Source organism: Mustela nigripes, chromosome 9 (genome assembly GCF_022355385.1).
Source record: "Mustela nigripes isolate SB6536 chromosome 9, MUSNIG.SB6536, whole genome shotgun sequence".
Lineage (NCBI taxonomy): Eukaryota > Metazoa > Chordata > Mammalia > Carnivora > Mustelidae > Mustela > Mustela nigripes.
Window position 1 is genome coordinate 61,243,739 of NC_081565.1, and position 19,532 is coordinate 61,263,270.

General features: G+C 37.2%; 1 protein-coding gene across 9 annotated transcripts in view; it reads right to left on the minus strand.

The window, feature by feature from the left end:
- Nucleotides 1-19,532, minus strand: part of KDM4C (lysine demethylase 4C) — a 497,442-nt gene that overhangs the window by 410,059 nt on the left and 67,851 nt on the right. For all 9 annotated transcript variants that reach the window (XM_059411675.1, XM_059411674.1, XM_059411670.1 and 6 more), the window contains one exon: nucleotides 17,459-17,573. In XM_059411675.1, coding sequence (XP_059267658.1) covers nucleotides 17,459-17,573 — 115 coding nt within the window. The remainder of the gene's footprint in view (nucleotides 1-17,458; nucleotides 17,574-19,532) is intronic.

A 19,532-nucleotide genomic window follows, 5' to 3' on the forward strand; every position in this document is an offset into this window, starting at 1 on the left:
CCCCAGTATTTATAACAGCAATGTCCACAGTAGCCAAACTATGGATAAAGCCTAGATGTCTATCAACAGATGATAGATAAAGAAGGTATATATCTACAATGGAATATTATGCAGCCATCAGAAAGAAACAACAATGAAATCTTACTATTTGTTATGACATCAATGGAACTGGAGGGTATTATGCTCAGCAAAATAAGTCAATCAGAGAGGGATAATTATATGACCTTACTGATTTGAGGAATTTGAGAAACAAGACAGAGGATCAAAGGAGAAGGAAGGGAAAAATGAAACAAGATGAAAACTAGAGAGGAAGACAAACCCTAAGAGATTCTTGGTCTCAGGAAACAAACATTATTGCTGGAGTGGAGGGATGGGGGGTGGGAGGGATGGGGTGGCCGGCTGATGGATATTGGGGAGGGTATGTGCAAAGGTGAGTGTTGTGAATTGTGTAAGATTGATGAATCACAGACCTGTACCACTGAAACAAATAATACCTTATATGTTCATTTAAAAGAAAAGATTATATACTGCTGCAAACCTTTGTACATGTGCACCAGGAACCATGCATATGAATATGACCATAGCAATAATATTTATTTGTATTTCATTATTTTTATTATAGATGGTAAACATACAGTGTTTAATATTAGTTTGAGGTATACAATATAGTGAATAACATACACTGCTCAGTGCTCATCAAGGTAAGTGTATTCTTAGTCCCCTTCAGCTATTGCACTCGGAAATGTTTATTACTAAAAGAAAAGAAAAAGAAAGAAAATGTCCCTTGGCAAGATAATAAAAAATAAAACATATATTCACCAATTGGAATAATATACAGCACTGAAAATGGTTGGACACTACTTCACACAGTAATATTAATAAACCTGGGAAACCAGGTTGGGTGAAAAAAATCAAAGTCTCAAAAGACTACATAAGGTGATATTATGCATTAAGGTCAAAAGAGTCCAAACTAAATCAATTTTTAAAGAACAGATGCATCTCTGTGAAAACTATATTTTTAACAGGCAAAAAGTCAAACACAAAATTCAGGCCACCCTTGGGTGGTGGGGTAAGGTAGCAAGGAAGGGCCACAGAAAGAGTTGTCCATGGGCAGTATGTTAACATTCTAGATGCTGGACTGCATAGTGGGTTTGAGGTATTGAGTATATCATTGTGCTTTAAAACTTAAATACCTTGCACACAGAAATCAGATATTACATTCCAAAAATATGACAAGGAAAAAATCGTGATACAGTAGGTACTCCTGATTCACACTCCATAGCACCAATTCAGTCACGGCAGCGACAAGATGATGGTCTGTTTATTAAAAACAAAAGGAGTATTTTTTAAAGCAGTAGTCCCTAAACAAATATCCTTCATGGTTCTGTCAGTCTTTTGACAGATGATTAGAAAGTATAAATTGCTGGGCTGGACTCGTGCATAAATGACAACTGCAGAACAGAATAGAATTCTTCCCAATCCTACTGGAATCAACTACTCACTATCTCATTACAGACTCAAAATCTTTGTCTTATTTTGCTATAATATTGCCACCAACAGCAGCTAACATTTATTCAATATACACTGTGCAGCAGACCATGAGGTGTTTCATTTGTCATGTCATTTTTATCCTATGAGGTAGATACTAAAAGCATCTATCATCAGTGCCATTTTATGGATGAGGAAACTGCATCAGAGAGAGATCATATAACTTACCTAACATCTTACAGTTCATAGTCATGGAGCTGCATTCAAGAGCAAGAATGAAAACTTGAACCCATGCTAGCTCAACTAGTCTGAAGCCACATGGCCAAATAATGAGCCAGAAAGTCAACTCTAAACTGCCTAGCATTAGATAATCAAGAAGGGGAAAACCCTATCCTCTATCCTCTATCCCTAATAACTGGAAAGGAAAGTTAGTAATTTGGTGATGATGCTTTTTCTTTTTATTCTTTTAAAGGACTACCTATCAAGAAGATGATTTAGAAATACTGTCTTGGGCCAAGAGCAGGACTAATAGATTGACTTAAAGATCTGCATTCTATTAAGAAAAATCACAGAAATTGGGATGCCTGGGTGGCTCACTTGGTTAAGCCGCTGCCTTTAGCTTGGGTCATGATCCCAGCATCCTGGGATCGAGTCCCACAGTGAGCTCTTTGCTCGGCAGGGAGCCTGCTTCTCCCTCTGCCTCTGTCTGCCACTCTGTCTGCCTGTGCTCGCTCGCTCGCTTTCTCTCTCTCTGACAAATAAGTAAATAAAATCTTTCTTAAAAATCATAGAAATAATAAACAGAGTTCTCAAATTTATTTTACACATCTACACATGTCTGTTGCAGAAAATCCTAAAGGGAACCTGAACCATATGAGGCCTTATTCTCCTTTAAAGAAGATCAAATATCTCCACATTTAATAAAACAGTAAAATTCCATACTCAGACCCTGAATATACTTTTAATATAGTAAAAACAAAAAATATTTACTAATGTATTCATACTTTCTAGATTAAGAAACCCCTTGTGTTATTCAACTTTTCAAAGTGTATTATACTGCAGTGTAACACAGTATTTCAATATCATTGCATCTTATAATAAATTTTTATGACGGAAAATGACTAAGTACTTAGCATCGATTTTCACCATCTTTACTACGTATTACTAATTCCAATAAAATCTCAATTTAGATAAAGAATTTAACTGTCTCTCCCAGTTCTTTTTTTCCCAGTTCTATTTTTTCTTCTGCGTATCCCAATTGTTTTTTCCACCTTGCTTCATTTCTCTGTTGCTGTAATTTCCCACTTAAAGCAATTTTAGATTTAACACTCTCCTAACATTTGGCAGAGGGGTGGACTCAAGTTTCCCTTTAATTATTCATAAAATAAAAACAATCTAAGGTATTTCCAATGATCTCATCTTCATTCTTCACAGTGTAACGTTTGGGATCATATACAAAGGCTCAACAGTATTCCTTCAGTGAAAATGGGAGAACAAGAATTATTCTGAATATAAAACTACATTTTCTCACTGTAAAACATTTGGAGACTAAACTCACTTATCGACCTGCAAATAAGAGAAAACCATTATATAATCTTGGTTATATTTTTCTCTAAAAATAAATATTTTAAATTAGAACATAATTAGAATCAGACTCCTGATTTTAGTGGCTCTAATTCTGTTCCAGTGACCCCAAATGCCCACTGACAGGTAGTGACTCACTTGGAGGAACCCATTCTAGAAAGCTAGTATTCTAGCTTTCTAGAAAGCTCCTCAACATCCCCATTTCAGGCAGACTAGCTGCTCTCTGCCCAAGTCAAGTGAATGATTTATCAAGGGAATTCTACCCATTCTATTGGAAACCCAATATGGGCATTTCAAGATCCTAGAGATGCATCTTCTTTAAATTTTATTTAAATTCAATTTAGTTAACATATAGTATATTGTTAGTTTCAGGGGTAGAATTTAGTGATTCATCAGTTCTATATAACACCCAGAGCTCATTACATCAAATGCCCTCCTTAATGCCCATCACCCAACCACGCCATTCTCCCTTCCATCAACCCTCAGCTTGTTTCCTACAGTTAACAGTCTCTTACGGTTTGCCTCCTTCTGTTTTCATCTTATTTTTCCTTCCCTTCCACTATGTTTATCTGTTTTGTTTCTTAAATTCCACACAGGAGTGAAATTATATGGTATATGTCTTTGTCTGACTGATTCATTTTCCTTAGGATAATACCCTCTACTTAAATCCATGTCAATGCAAATGGCACAATTTCATTTGTTTTCACGGCTGAGTAATATTCGTGTGTGTGTGTGTGTGTGTGTGTGTGTGTGTGTAGCCACTTCTTTATCTATTCATCTGTCAATGGACATTTGGGCTCTTTCCGTAGTTTGGCCATTGTGGACACTGCTGCTATACGTATTGGGGTGCATGTGCCCCTCTGAATCATTATGTTTGTAACCTGTGAATACATACCTAGAAGTGCAATTGCTGGGCCATGGGGTAGTTAGGTCTATTTTTAACTTTTTGAGGAACCTCTATACTGTTTTCAAGAGTGGCAGTACCAGTGTGCATTCCCACCAACAGTGTAAGAGGGTTCCCCTTTCTCTACATCCTCACCAACATTTGTTGTTTCCTGAATTGTTCATTTTAGCCATTCTGACCAGTGTGAGGTGGTATCTCATTGTGGTTTTGATCTGTATTCCCCTGATGCCAAATGATGGTGAGCATTTTTTTCATGTGTATATTAGCTATTTGTATGTCTTCTTTGGAGAAGTGTCTTATACCCATTTCTTGACTGGATTTATTTTTTTGTTTTTGGAGGCTGGGTTTGATAAGTTCTTTATAGATTTTGGATACCAGCCTTTATCTAATATATGATTTCTGACTACCTTCTCCCATTCATCACATTGTCTTTTAGTTTTATAATTGCCTCCTTTGCTGTGTAAAAAGCTTTTTATCCTAATGAAGTTCCAATAGTTCCTTTTCGCTTTTGTTTCTCTTTACCTCTGGAGACATGTCTAGCAAAAGTTGCTGCACCAAGATCAAAGAGGTTGCTGCCTGTGTTCTCCTCTAAGATTGTGATGAATTCCTGTCTCACATTTAGGTCTTTCATCCATTTTGAGTTTACTTTTGTGTATGGTGTAAGAAAGTGGTCTAGTGTCATTCTCCTGCATGTGACTGTCCAATTTTCCCAATGCCATATGTTGAAGAGGTTGTCTTTTTCGATATTTGTCCATTGGATATTCTTTCTGTTTTGTCAACGATCAGTTGCCCATACAGCTGAGGGTCCATTTCTGGGTTCTCTATTCTGTTCCAATGAACTATGTTTCAGTTTTTGTACCAGAACCATACTGTCCTGATGATTGCAGCTTTGAAACACAGCCTAGAGTCTGGAATTGTGATGCCTCCAGCTTTTCTTTTTCTTTTCTTTTTCCTTTGCTTTTTTAAATTTTATTTATTTATATGACAGAGAGAGAGCATGCATGCACAAGCACAAAAGTGAGCAGAGGGAAAGGGAAAAATAGACTCCCCACTAAGCAGGGAGCCTGACACGGGCCTTGATCCCAGGACACTGAGTGACAGGCAGATACTTAACCAAGTGAGCCACCCACACACCCTTGCTTTTCTTTTTCAACATTATTTTGGTTATTTGGGGTCTTTTCTGGTTTCATACACATTTTAGATTTGTTCCAGCTCTGTTAAATTTTTATAGGGATTGCATTGAATGTGTAGATTGCTTTGGGGAACACAGACATTTTAACAATATATGTTCTTCCAATCCATAAGAATGGAATGTTTTTTCATTTCTTTGTGTCTTCCTCAATTTCTTTCATAAGTGTTCTATAATTTTCAGAATACAGATCTTTTACCTCTTTGGTTAGGTTAATTTCTAGATATCTAATGGTTTTTGGAAATAGCAAATGGAATTGAATCCTTGATTTCATCTTCTGCTGCTTCACTGCTTATATATAGAAATGCAACAGATTTCTGTGCACTGATTTATATCCTGCAACTTTGCTGAATTCCTGTATCAGTTCTAGCAATTTTTGGATGAAGTCTTTTGGGGTTTCTAGATAGAGTATCATGTCATCTGCATAGAGAAAATTTGACTTCTTCTTCACCAATCTGGATCCCTTTTATTTCTTTTTGCTGTCTGATTGCTGTGACTAGGACTTTCAGTACTATGTTGAACAAGAGTTGTGAGAGTGGATATCCCTGTCGTATTTCTAACCTTATGAGAAAAGTTCTCAGGCTTTCCCCATTGAGGATGCTATTCGCTGTGGGTCTTTTCATATGAGGATTTTATGATGTTGAGGTATGTACCCTCTATCCCTACATGGTGGAGGGTTTTTATCAAGAAAGACTGCTGTGTTTTGTCAAATGCCTTACCTGCATCTATTGAGAGGATCATATAGTTCTTTTCCTTCCTTTTGTTAATGTGGTGTATTACACTGATTGATTTGTAGATGATGAGTCACCCTTGCAGCCAGGAATAAATCCCTTGCTCATGGTGAATAATCTTTTTAATGTACTTGGATCCTATTAGCTAGTATCTTGGTGTGAATTTTTGCATTGATGTTCATCAGGGATATTGGTCTGTAATTCTTTTTGGTGGGGGTCTTTGGTTTGGGGATCAAGGTAATGCTGGCCTCATAAAATGAATTTGCAAGTTTTCCTTACATTTCTATTTTTTGGAATAATTTCAGAAGAACAGGCATTAATTCTTCTTTAAATGTTGGTAGAATTCCCCTGCAAAACCATCTGGCCCTGGACTTTTTTATCTGTTGGGAGATTTTTTTATTACCGCTTCAATTTCCTTGATGGTTATGGGTCTTTTCAGGTTTTCTACTTCTTCCTGCTACAGTTTTCATAGTTTATTGTCTCTAGGAATGCATCCATTTATTCCAGATTGTCTAATTTTGTCATGTAATTGCTCATAATATTCTCTTATAATTGTTTGTAGGTCTTTGGTGTTGGTTGTGATCTCTCCTCTTTTATTCATGATTTTATTTACTTGGGTCCTTTCTCTTCCCTTCTTGATAAGTCTGGCTGGGGGGGGGGTATCAATTTTATTAATTCTTTCTAAGAACCAGCTCCTAGTTTTATCAATCTATAATACTGTTTTTTGTTTTTTAATTTCTGTATCACTGACTTCTGCTCTTCTGCTGGTTTTGCTTTATTTGCTGTTCTTTTTCCAGATCCCTTAGGTGTAATGTTAGGTTGTGTATGTGAGACTTTCCTTGCTTCTTGAGGAAGGTCTATATTGCTATATACTTCCTTTCTGGAACCACCTTTGCTGCATCTATCTTGGGGATACATCTATACACAGTTACTCTGGTTTATTCACTCACCACTGAATTATGAACATTTTCCTAACATCTATTCTAGTGTATGTATTACTTCATGCCTACAACAGTTTGTATCATTAATTTCCTTTGTAACACATACACTGTTTTACAGTCTCTGCTGTAATTTAAAAAAAAAAACTGGAAAATAATTTTGGTACATATACATTGACCCGTATTTCTGATCATTTCTAAAACAGACTCTAGAAGCCAAAGGTGTGGATCAACAGTTCCTTTTTCACAGTAGAATTACATGATTCTTTCTATTTATAAAATCTCTCTTAAAAAAAAAACAAAAACTGCTCCATGTCTTTAAAAGCCATAATAAAGATGAAATCTAGATTATATTCACCCTCATTTTTTTGAAAATGGGCAATAGTGGTGCCAAGGTAGGAATGGAGCTTCAAATGGACATGTCTTATCAAAGTACTTTTATGAACTTGCAGGCAAGGCCAGGGCTGCAATGGCAACAGAAGAATCTTGCTTCTGATGATACTAATCATGCAGTGAAGACCCGGGAAGATACTAACCCAAGAGGGGAAGAGGACCAGAGTACATAACTCAGTTCAAAGTTCTAATTATCCCTCCTGGCGACAGTGTAGAATAGTAGAAAGAGAAGAGGAAAAGGGGCCTCCCAACTCTGTCACTAAGTGGGTGTCATCTTAGAAAAATCCTGGATAAATCCTGTTCCAATCTGAGGATCTTCATTTAAAAATGTATTGGCTACATCAGATGGTTCCCAAGACATCTTCCAGGTGAAATCATCAATGATTCTATGATCATCATTCAGCAATAAAACTCTGGTTTTTCATCTCTGGCCTTCATGTTCTGGCACCTTCAGTAATTCCTATTGTTGCTTTCCTAATTCTTTCCCAAGAGGTATCTGCCCCTCTGGGCTTACTGATCATCTAGTACCCAGAAAACAGTTAGTATCCTCACCCCACACCATGGTTCATATGTCTGATGGCCACTATACTTTTAATTCTCACCAAAATCTCAGGGATTGTGTCAGTCTCCAGGAAATTTAACCTTTTTATACTTTTTAAGGTGCATAGTATTCATGCCAGCCTCGGAGCACCAAGTTTGCACTAGATGTGTTATTTATCCCTTGGGTAAACCTTTCATGACTCTCCAGTTAACCAGTAAGCACTTTGTACTGGCAAAGACCTGCTATCCTGACACTTCTCACACTTCCACAAACCACTCAGCAGCATGGGACTCTACACACACTTCTGATTATCAGTTTAGCACTGTATTGAACATGTAAGTATACTGTAATTGTGAAGTTTAACAGTTGAGACATAAAGAGAAATTAAACAAAAATTACTAATTCTATCTAAATCCTATCAAACCCAAAATAATTTTCAACATAAGATCAAACAGTTTTTCCCATGAACATGCTGAGGTCAGTAGCTGCTTATCTCAAAGTGGCAGCCTAGCCTGTCCTGGGGCAATTGCATTCTTAGCAAAGTTCTTTCAGAGACAAAATAGATGTTCCCGCAGTAATCCCACCTAACCGTCTCACATGCAATACACCTGAGGGCAGTGGCCATTTTGAGGTCATCCTGCATCTGGGCTTTACATGTCTTCCACTGTCAGTTCCTCTATAATCCTGGCATGCTGTTCTAGCAATAGCTCTCTAAAAACACAGCTTCCAGAACTGATGGAACATTCTAGATGAAATATGACTACTGAATTGGAAGAACCATCATCTCCCCTGTTTGATGGCATAATATGGGATCACTCACTGAAGGTCAGTCACAATATGCTGGCAGAAATTGAGTTTTGACTAACTCACAACCTCATTTCAGAAAACCAAAATCTGAAAGTCAAAATTCTATACACCAATATCTTTTTCTTTGCACCAAAAAATGTCTGGAATGATGACATTTTACCTTGGATGTGAAAATTACACACATAGTGTTCTGCCTTCAAATTGTTTCTTATTTCAAGAGAAATGATATACTGACATGACACAAATAAAAAATGGAAAGGAATTGCGTTAGTGACTCAATTTAAACTGTTTAACCTCACTGGGAAACCCTCTGTCTTAGATAAATTTGTTGTTCAATTGCACCATCTGGTGGATAAAGGTATTTAAACTCCCCCATTGTGAGAAGAAAAAAATATATATCATTTATAAGACTAAAGATATCACTAAAACTAAAATCTTAGTATGAAAGATTCCCATGCTTTAGCCAAAATCTTTCTTATAGAGAGGCTCTTGATAAAATTAAAATACCACAAAAAATCTAAAGCTCGTAAAACTTCACTATTAAAGAATCCAGTTCACCTTCTTCAAGAAATGTTGTTCATCATGAAAAAACATTTTTAATCTGGGAAGAACCTCAGAGAGCAGCTAATTGACTTCCCTTTACAGATGAATACTCCAAGGCAAAGACAGGGCTTTCTTGAAAGTCATAGCTAAGGATATATTGATTATATATGTAAATAGATCGAATATCCTGTATTGTTTAATATGGCCTTCTATTTCAAGAGGCTGTGTGAGAACGACAGGAAATAAGTCAGTCAGTGTCTGCTGCAAAGTGCTACTCTCATGGGTTGACAATAATCTGGCTACCCCACTATGGACTATGGCCTACCCCAACTGATCTCTGTAACACCAGGAGTTGTCATACCCTTCCTGCCTCTACAACCTGCCTGCATCCTTCTTCAATTTAGATTTAAACTCCTCTCCCTCTCCCCCAGAGAAAACCATCCTACCAATAAAAATAAGACAGATAACAGGTAACAATATCTAGAAAATATATCTAAGTCATGGATAATCCTTTTATCACTTAAGAATCCACAAAAATGACACAAGGAATGAAAAAACAAATAAGATCGATAAGATAAATGTTAAATCACCTGTTGAAGAACATCTATCAACAGGAGGAAGTGTTCACAATGTGTTAAAATAGGAGAGGAAAAGAAAAGCCAAATACGTTCACTACAATACCTTATTTGTAAAAAACAAACAAAAAACAAGCAAAACACAGTTCTCAAGCATTGAGTAGAGAAAAAACATTGGAAAGAAATACACTAAATATTGTTGACAGCTAGTGTCTTTGCCAGGATTTATGAGTGATTTCAATTTTTTTTCTCTTACACAATGCTTTCCAAATTTTTTATCCTTAACATTTATATCAATAAAAGGGTACTTTTACCCTTTTGTATTTATACTCATATACCGTAAAGAAAACTGGCAAAAGAAACTGGAAAGAGGACCCACAATACATACCCATCTACCCAGTACGTAAATAGTAGGGGAAAAAAATTTTCTAGCTCTCATGAAAAAATATATAGTATAAGACACTGTATTTTTGTCTTAAGACTTACCAGTTTTTCAAAATGTTTTGAATTTTCTATCAATTCTATATTAAGAAATACCTGGATAACTAGCAAATTAACATTGATGGATAATCTCAGAAATATAATTTCTCTAAAATATTTTATATATTTTGAGACTTAAAGACTTGAGTTCACATCCTACGTCCATTTTCTGCTTGTAATATTTTGCCTCAATTATATGACAGAATATATGGCATGATGTTCCCCAAAGAATTCACAGCTTCCATGATGAGAACCACTGTCTCCTAATGTGGTTCGGTCTTTGACATATATATCAGGAATGCAGAAGGTCAGTAACAAGAATGTTACATTGTTATTTTGTCTTAAAATCCCTGCATCATCTATGTAGACTGCAATCAGAGAAGTAATCTTTTGCTAAATATCATAAGGTAACAATTTTTCAAGCATTGTCTGAGGACCACAGAAAAACACCCAGCTCCCATTAGGGTCCATGGCATTAAAACTGTCTCCACAATTATACCAACACACTATTTGCTTTACGGTCTAACAGTAGGGTCAAATTTTCCAGAGGCTATATGACATCACCACAGACTAAATGCAGAAGCAAATATATGAATCCAGAGGTCTTCTATGAAGCTAGACATTACAGATTTGAAAAATGTAAAATAATGCCACCCCTTTCACCAAATTTTTTGTTTCAGAAAGTAGTCATTTTTCAATAAAAATATGTATGTTATTATATAACGGGTTATTCTTAATAAATTAAAATACTTTTAAATAATCTCTGTTTCAGTTTTAATTTCTAATAAAACAAACAAGGATAGATATAACCTACAAGAGAAAAGCTTTTTGAGGTCCACAATAAATTATTAGAAGTATAAAGGAGTCCTAAGACCAAAAAGTTTGGGTATTCATGTTCAGAAAAAAACACACACTGGGAAAGATTACTCTAACCTAGACCTCTTCTTTCTTTTCAAAGCACTTTTCAATTGCTGTGACCAGTCCACCTTAAAGACCATTATCTGACCACAGTTCCTAAAGCATGACTGTGATCTATCACTTCTCTACTAAAATGATCTCAAACAATTCAAAATGTAGAGAGTGATAACCAAAAACATATAAGAAACTCCATGGTTTGTCCTCAAACTATTTTTTAGAAGTCATACACTCATCAATTCTATAATTATTTCGCTGCATTTTTTACAGCAGACACTATGATAGGAGCTGGGAGTGAAGAGTCTATGAGAAATAACACCTGCCATCATTGGGCTAAGCATCTACTGAGGAAGAAATAGTCACATAAATACAGATATCTTTAATTTTCTATACTATTTTTCCAAATTTGCCATAATTATATGTTTTTTACCCAAAATTCACTATCCACATCAAAAACTCTCTAAAGTGACTCTGAATGTCTACCAACAGAATCATTTTGGTTGTACAGAAATCTAGGTAAAGGAATGTGGATAACAGCTCAGTTGTATCTCAACTGTTCTCCCTAAAGGATTATGCCAATCATGCCTTGTGCCCATATTAAATGTACCTTTGAGGACCAATGCTATCATTATTCCATTCATAATGAAAATATCTTCGGAGAAAGTAGAAATGTGCAACAAAAGAGCATAAGAAACTTAGAAAAGCCCACATATCAGAAAGATTTGGAAGTAATGGTGCATACTGAGGGAAGGAAGCATATAACACATTATCTCCACATGTCCCTATCTATTAAACACAGCAGTGTTGGAAAGCTTAACTGTAGTTACCCAAGCCAACACAATATCTGAGAAACTAGAGAAATTCCTTGTACAGTAGACTGAGCTCCACTCGCAGTGTAGGAGACCACTGAGTACCAGGCTGGTACAGGGGCAGGTGGTGGACACTTTCAAAGACCTAGAAGCACCTGCAAGTGTGGGGAGAGGGAAAACACGATTTAGTGAAGAAATTAAATCTCAAAGCAAGTCTGAGAGATTTATGAGCAGTGATATATGGCACAAGCTGAAGATCATTGGTGAAGCAATTTTCCCTCACAGTGAGATGGGCTATCTTCCTCCAGAGAACTGCAAAAAACTGCCATTAAAAATGATGACACACAGGGACACCTGGGTGGCTCAGTTGGTTAAGCCGCTGCCTTCAGCTCAGGTCATGCATGATCCCAGGGTCCTGGGGTCGAGTCCCGCATCGGGCTCCTTGCTCAGCAGGGAGCCTGCTTCTCTCGCTGCCTTTGCCTGCCTCTCTGCCTGCTTGTGTGTACTCTCTCTGTCTCTAGCAAATAAATAAAAAATCTTTATTAAAAAAAAAAAAAAAGATGACACACAAAGGAAACTGACAGTCTTTTTTTTTTTTTTTAAAGATTTTATTTATTTATTTGACAGAGAGAAATCACAAGTAGATGGAGAGGCAGGCAGAGAGAGAGAGAGAGGGAAGCAGGCTCTCTGCTGAGCAGAGAGCCCGATGCGGGACTCGATCCCAGGACTCTGAGATCATGACCTGAGCTGAAGGCAGCGGCTTAACCCACTGAGCCACCCAGGCGCCCGGAAACTGACAGTCTTAATGCAATACCATCTCACAGGCTTATTTCAAAACAAAGAAGTACCTGGACGTAAAGCATCCAAAGAAGGCTAACTTGCTCTTAAGTGAGAACTATGATGGTGTGCATAAGCTAAGGTCCTTGCTGGTACACTATTCTGACAACATCGGCTCAAAGGGACACTGCAGACTGTACTGCCTGTGATGATATGAGATATCTGAATCAGAAAGCCTGGGGGGTGGAGGGGGTGGGTGAGGCTTAGGAGCAGAACTCTCTCTCATCATTTAACAAAGGGAAAATCTTGCCAAGAAGGCTCTCTTAAAAACAGACAATATTCTTGGGAATCCTTCTGGTGTAACAAGTTATGAAGATAATAGCCAGCTTAAAGGATATGGAACTTCATTTAAACCTCCATTTAATGAGCCATTATCATCATTAAGACATTATACTATATGACAGGTGTTGCTAGAAACGCAGCCATAAATAGCACACAGAATACAAAACTGACTGCCTCACTCTCACTGTTCTAGTATAAATAATGTTGATGCCTGTGCTTCACGCTCTGTCTTCAAAGGTCTGTGGAAGTATACTCAGCTACTGCCTATCTCAGAAATGTCCTAGCTTCTGCCTTTCCTACAAATACCTGTTGACTTGCATGACCCTAGCCAAGTTGCATCATCCCACACAGTTACAGGACATTTTCTCCCTGTTCCTCTGCACCCTTTATGTCTCTTCTTTTCTGTGTTTGTTTCCTGAAGTAACTCATGCTTCTTTTAACAGAAAGTTAACTTTTTAAATGTACAGTTAGCAAAGGCTAGTTAAAACTTTCTTTATAATGGACGAGTCCAGGGAACCAGGCTCAGTTGGTTAAGTGTCTACCTTGGCTCAGGTCGTGATCTCAGAATCCAGGGATCCAGCCCCGTATCAGGCTCTCTGCTCTATGGGAAGCCTGCTTCTCCCTCTTCCTCTGCCCCCCCCCCCCCCGCTCATGCTCTCTCTTTCTCAAATAAAAAATTCTTTAAATTAATTAATTACATGATTAAAGTTAAAATATATATACATACATATGTGTGTATGCATATACATATATATATATATATAATACATATAATGAACAAGCTCTTAGTGAAGCATAACAATAAAAATTCAGATCTTAGAACTCTGAAGCTTATGTTACTGTTACCAAGGAGTCATCTAGGGCCACCCTAGAATGCAGGTTGTTCTACTTCTAACTTCAGGAACATCTTAAATTACAGAAAATTCCTGATAAAATTAAATACCTCAATCTCACTGTCTCGAGGTATCAGTGTAGTCAATATATATGAATCCCATTCTCCTAAGAACATTCAGAATTTTATTTATATCCCATCTATCTCAAAAAGGTTTTGAGCATCCTTCCCTGAGTATGTAAGTATGCCTAATTATGTATTAGGGATTGGTAAACCTTTTCTGCAAAGGGCAGACAATAAATATTTTAGCTTTTGTGGGCCATACAATCTCTGTCACAACTACTTAACTCTGCCACTGTGGTGAAAAAAAAAACCATAATATGTAAATGAATTAATTAGATTATGCTCCAATAAAACTTTATTTATAAAGACAGACTCTGACTGCAACCCCTGCTCGGCATCATGTCACCACATGCCTTTGATAGTCTTGGTATTTCAATTTTAAAAATAGTAACTTGTTTAAGTCATATGACTGTTACTACTGCCACAGGCTACTGCCCATGGTACAGACTGATACTCTTTTCATATATCCTAATATATCAAGCTCTGAAAGAAGCGGCAGAATGAAAGAGGAGCCAAGACTTGCGCCCTGGGATCTCCAAGCCCTTTTCCCCTTTACTATTAGGGCTGACTATTCTCAACTAGTCCCTCATGAACACCCTCACCCCTAATTCCTATTTTGTATCCAAGCCTGATCATCACTAAAATGGCACCTATCTCGTTGCTACTGAAAAGATTTGCCTGGTGTTGCAAGACAAACATGTGAGCAGGAGGGGCCACTATAGCACCACAGGTCTGAGCTCCTATCCACAGCCCTGTCTGCAGCCTGGGGCAGATCCCTTCCCCTTAGAACCCATTATTCCAGAGCAGCCTCACCCTCCTCAAGCTGTTGCTCAGAAAAAAGCCTCAGAATTCAATAAAAATACAGAGACTATTATGTGTGATCTTACCCTCAAATTTGTCCAGCTCCTGTCCCATCCTCCTTTCTGCCTCCTTTACCTGACTTGAACTTACTCATCTAAGTCCAGTTCAGATCCTTCAGTGCCAAGGCTGCTCTAAGTGTCTCTCCTCCCAGCTCCCTAGAACTCTATACTTGCCTTTATGGCCAAGCTTATTATACTTTAGTGCCCCTCTAAGCTTATGAATTGAGAATGAGGATCCTTATTCATCTCTGCACCCTGCACAAATTGTTCCTCTTACCTCCCCATACCCTCTCCAAGAACTTCCAGCCTCACCAAAAAAAAAAAAAAAAAAAAAAAGGACATGATTTTTTGATCATTCTACTAAAATTAAAGGAAATGGCCATATCTAGAAATTAGGGAGGAAGTGAACTACAATTTGATGACTATTAATTCCTTCCAAAATAATGCCATGAACCATCACCAACCACTTCCCAATACAATTTAAGTATTGAGCCAAACAGTTAATTCAAGGACACAAAAGTAAAGAGCAAAACAATACATGGGCTTTTTCAATGCACATTCATTGTGATGATTTCAAACACTGCTGACAGTCATGGGTCATTAGTACTCTCACTCTTCGCTCTCTTTAACACACTCTCTCTCTTGTTACTCTCCATCTACCTCAAGGGGCAAAAACAAGTTGTTTTTCATTTGTTTGAATTAAGGTGTTGGGAGTGTGATTGGTTTTGTTTACCAGCAGCAGTTTACAACATCTCACTTGTCTCTCTTTATGCTACAAAAGCTTTGGGGCGCCTGGGTGGCTCAGTGGGTTAAGCCGCTGCCTTCGGCTCAGGTCATGATCTCAGGGTCCTGGGATCGAGTCCCGCATCGGGCTCTCTGCTCAGCAGGGAGCCTGCTTCCTCCTCTCTCTCTCTCTGCCTGCCTCTCTGCCTACTTGTGATCTCTCTCTGTCAAATAAATAAATAAAATCTTTAAAAAAAAAAAAAAAAAAAAAGCTTTGAAAATGTCACCTCAACTCTGGAGCTACTAAATGTTCCTGCTGAGCCACACAAATTCCATAAAATACTATTATGCCTTGTAGGTCCTACCAAAATGACAGATTCCTGACTTTAGAATGTGGAAATGATGAGGATGTTTACAGACCAGTAAATTTTGTTCATTGGATTTTATTAAGTAATGTTACTCAAATCTGAATTCTAAAGTCAATGTTCCCTTAAAACAATGCCAATATGTAACTGGTTTTCAAATACAAGCAGTACATTGATAAGCACAGCAAACCAAAGTCCATCAGTCTTTTCTGTGCCATCAACAATTATTCCATTTTACTATCAAATAGGAAAAACTAGTTCAGGGCATTTTTATGTTAACTGTTCTGGAAACTGTCCCAAATATGCTACTTCTAACTCTTAATTATATATGCAAAAATTAACAAAGAGGTCAATGATCCCAAAGGGTGGTTAGAAAAAAAAAATACCTTAAATTGAGTTTTATTTTCTTTTAGAGCACTAAGACAAGCAAACTCTCAGTCTAGACTCTGGATGATTTCTCAGTTCAATCTTCCTCTTGGAAGCCTAAAAACTTACCAGTATCATACAGAAGAAACCAGAGAGATGGCATAAAATAAATGAATAGTTCAGGGGAAATTTATGATTGACAACAACCTAGTTTCACACATTTCTACAACTATGAGATTAACTATATACAACTGTTTTCTTAAGACTGGTATGGAAGATATCAGGGCGCCTGGGTAGCTCAGTTGGTTGAGTGTGCAACTCTTGATTTTGGCTCAGGACATGATCTCAGGTCCTGAATCTAGTCCCCAAACCCCATGGGCTCCATGCTCAGAAGGGAGTCCACTTGGGATTCTCTCTCTCCCTCTCCCTCTGCCCCTCCCCTCCCTATGCATGCATGTGAGCTCTAAATAAATAAATAAATAAATTTTTTTTTAAAGAAATATATAAATAAAAATTTTCACAATTTGTGCAAAAAGGAGACTAAACCTATTCAAATATAACTTATTTATTTTTTTTTTTAATTTTATTTATTTATCAGAGAGAGAGAGGGGGAGAGAGCAAGCACAGGCAGACAGAATGGCAGGCAGAGGCAGAGGGAGAAGCAGGCTCCCTGCTGAGCAAGGAGCCCGATGTGGGACTCGATCCCAGGACGCTGGGATCATGACCTGAGCCGAAGGCAGCTGCTTAACCAACTGAGCCACCCAGGCGTCCCAAATATAACTTTTTTAAATGACTAGGGAAAAACTACTAGAAGAATACATATTAAAATACTGGTTTTTGCCTTAAGTTGGTAGTACTATGGATAATATTTCCTGTTTCCCAAATATCTTTATAATGTGTTTTGCTCAAAAAAATTTTAGTATAATTTAAAGATTAGCCAGATAACCATTTAATATATTACTGTTGAACAATTTCAGCTATTTGTACCATTCACTGGTTTCAATCTGAAAAATACCAGCAACAGAAATCCTACAGATATGGCTTGATTACCTCTTATCCTATGAGGAATGATAGATCACACACAGCACAACAGAGAAGTAATTTTCTAGTGCCTAGAACAGTAACAAAAATGGGAAATCTGCCTTTACAAAACCCATTACAGTATAAATATACCTCATCATATATGCTCCCATTAATGTCTGCGCCGTAGATAGGTGCCACAAAAGTTAAGTTCTTCCAGTACTTGCGTTCCAAATCTTCATAATCCAAATATCTTGGAGTACAGTACCTGCAAAAGATAAATGAAAAGAGTACAAACCAATGCAACAGTATAAGATTTTCCCCACCCACATCACTTAAATTACTTTCTAAACAAAATTTTATTAAAATGAAAACAATGTAGCAATTCAATTGTCAAATCTAACAAGTAAATACACAAATGTGTATTTACTTGTATTTATCACGGATCTTTGGATACTGTAAATACTCCCAAATAACTCTATACAGTAACGTCATATATTTTACTAATAAGGAAAATATTTTCAAAAGCATATCAAATATAGGAGGAGAAGAGTTAAAAGTTCACCATTTTACATCTGCAAATCAATGAGATACAATACATTAATAAAAGAAAGAACAAGAACCATATGATACTCTCAATAGATGCTAAAAAGGCATTTCACAAAGTACAGCATCCTTTCCTGATCAAAACTCTTCAAAGTGTAGGGATAGAGGATACATACCTCAATATCATCAAAGCCATCTATGAAAAACCCACCGCGAATATCATCCTCAATGGAGAAAAACTGAGAGCTTTTCTACTAAGGTCAGGAAATATGGCAGGGATGTCCGTTATCACCACTGCTATTCAACATAGTACTAGAAGTCCTAGCCTCAGGAATCAAACAAAAATAAATTAAAGGCATCCAAATTGGCAAGGAAGAAGTCAAACTATCACTCCTTGCAGATGATATAATACTATATGTGGAAAACCCAAAAGACTCCACTCCAAATCTACTGAACTTGTACAGGAATTCAGTAAAGCGTCAGGATATAAAAGCAATGCACAGAAATCCGCTGCATTTCCTTACAACAACAAGACAGAAGAAAGAGAAATCAAGGAGTCAATCCCATTTACAATTGCACCCCAAACCATAAGATACCTTGGAATAAACCTAACCAAGGAGGCAAAGAATCTATACTCAGAAAACTATAAAGTACTCATGAAAGAAATTGAGGAAGACACAAAGAAATGGAAAAATGTTACATGCTCATGGATTGGAAGAATAAATATTGTGAAAATGTCGATGCTACCTAAAGCAATCTACACGTTTAAGGCAATCCCTATCAAAATCCCATCCATTTTTTCCAAAGAAATGGAACAAATAATTCTAAAATTTATATGGAACCAGAAAAGACCTCGAATAGCCAGAGAAATATTTGAAAAAGAAAGCCAAAGTTGGTGGCATCACAATTCCAGACTTCAAACTCTATTACAAAGCTGTCATCATCAAGACAGTATGGTACTGGCACAAAAACAGACACACAGATCAATGGAACAGAATAGAGAGCCCAGTAATAGACCCTCAACTCTATGGTCAACTAATCTTCAACAAAGCATGAAAGAATGTCCAATGGAAAGACAGTCTCTTCAACAAATGGTGATGGGAAAATTGGACAGCCACATGCATAAAAATGAAACTGGACCATTTCCTTACACCACACACAAAAATAGACTCAAAATGGATGAAGGTCCTCAATGTGAGAAAGGAATCCATCAAAATCCTTGAGGAGAACACAGGCAGCAACCTCTTCGACCTCAGCCACAGCAACTTCTTCCTAGGGACATCTCCAAAGGCAAGGGAAGCTAGGGCAAAAATGAACTATTGGGGCTTAATCAAGATCAAAAGCTTTTGCACAACAAAGGAAACAGTCAACAAAACCAAAGACAACTGACAGAATGGGAGAAGATATTTGCAAATGACATATCAGATAAAGGGCCAGTATCCAAAATCTAGAAAGAACTTAATCAAACTCAACACCCAAGGAACAAATAATCCAATCAAGAAATGGGCCGAGGACATGAACAGACATTTCTGCAAAGAAGACATCCAAACGGCCAACAGACACATGAAAAAGTGTTCCACATAACTCGGCATCAGGGAAATACAAATCAAAACTGCAATGAGATACCACCTCACACCAGTCAGAATGGCTAAAATTAACAAGTCAGAAAATGACAGATGCT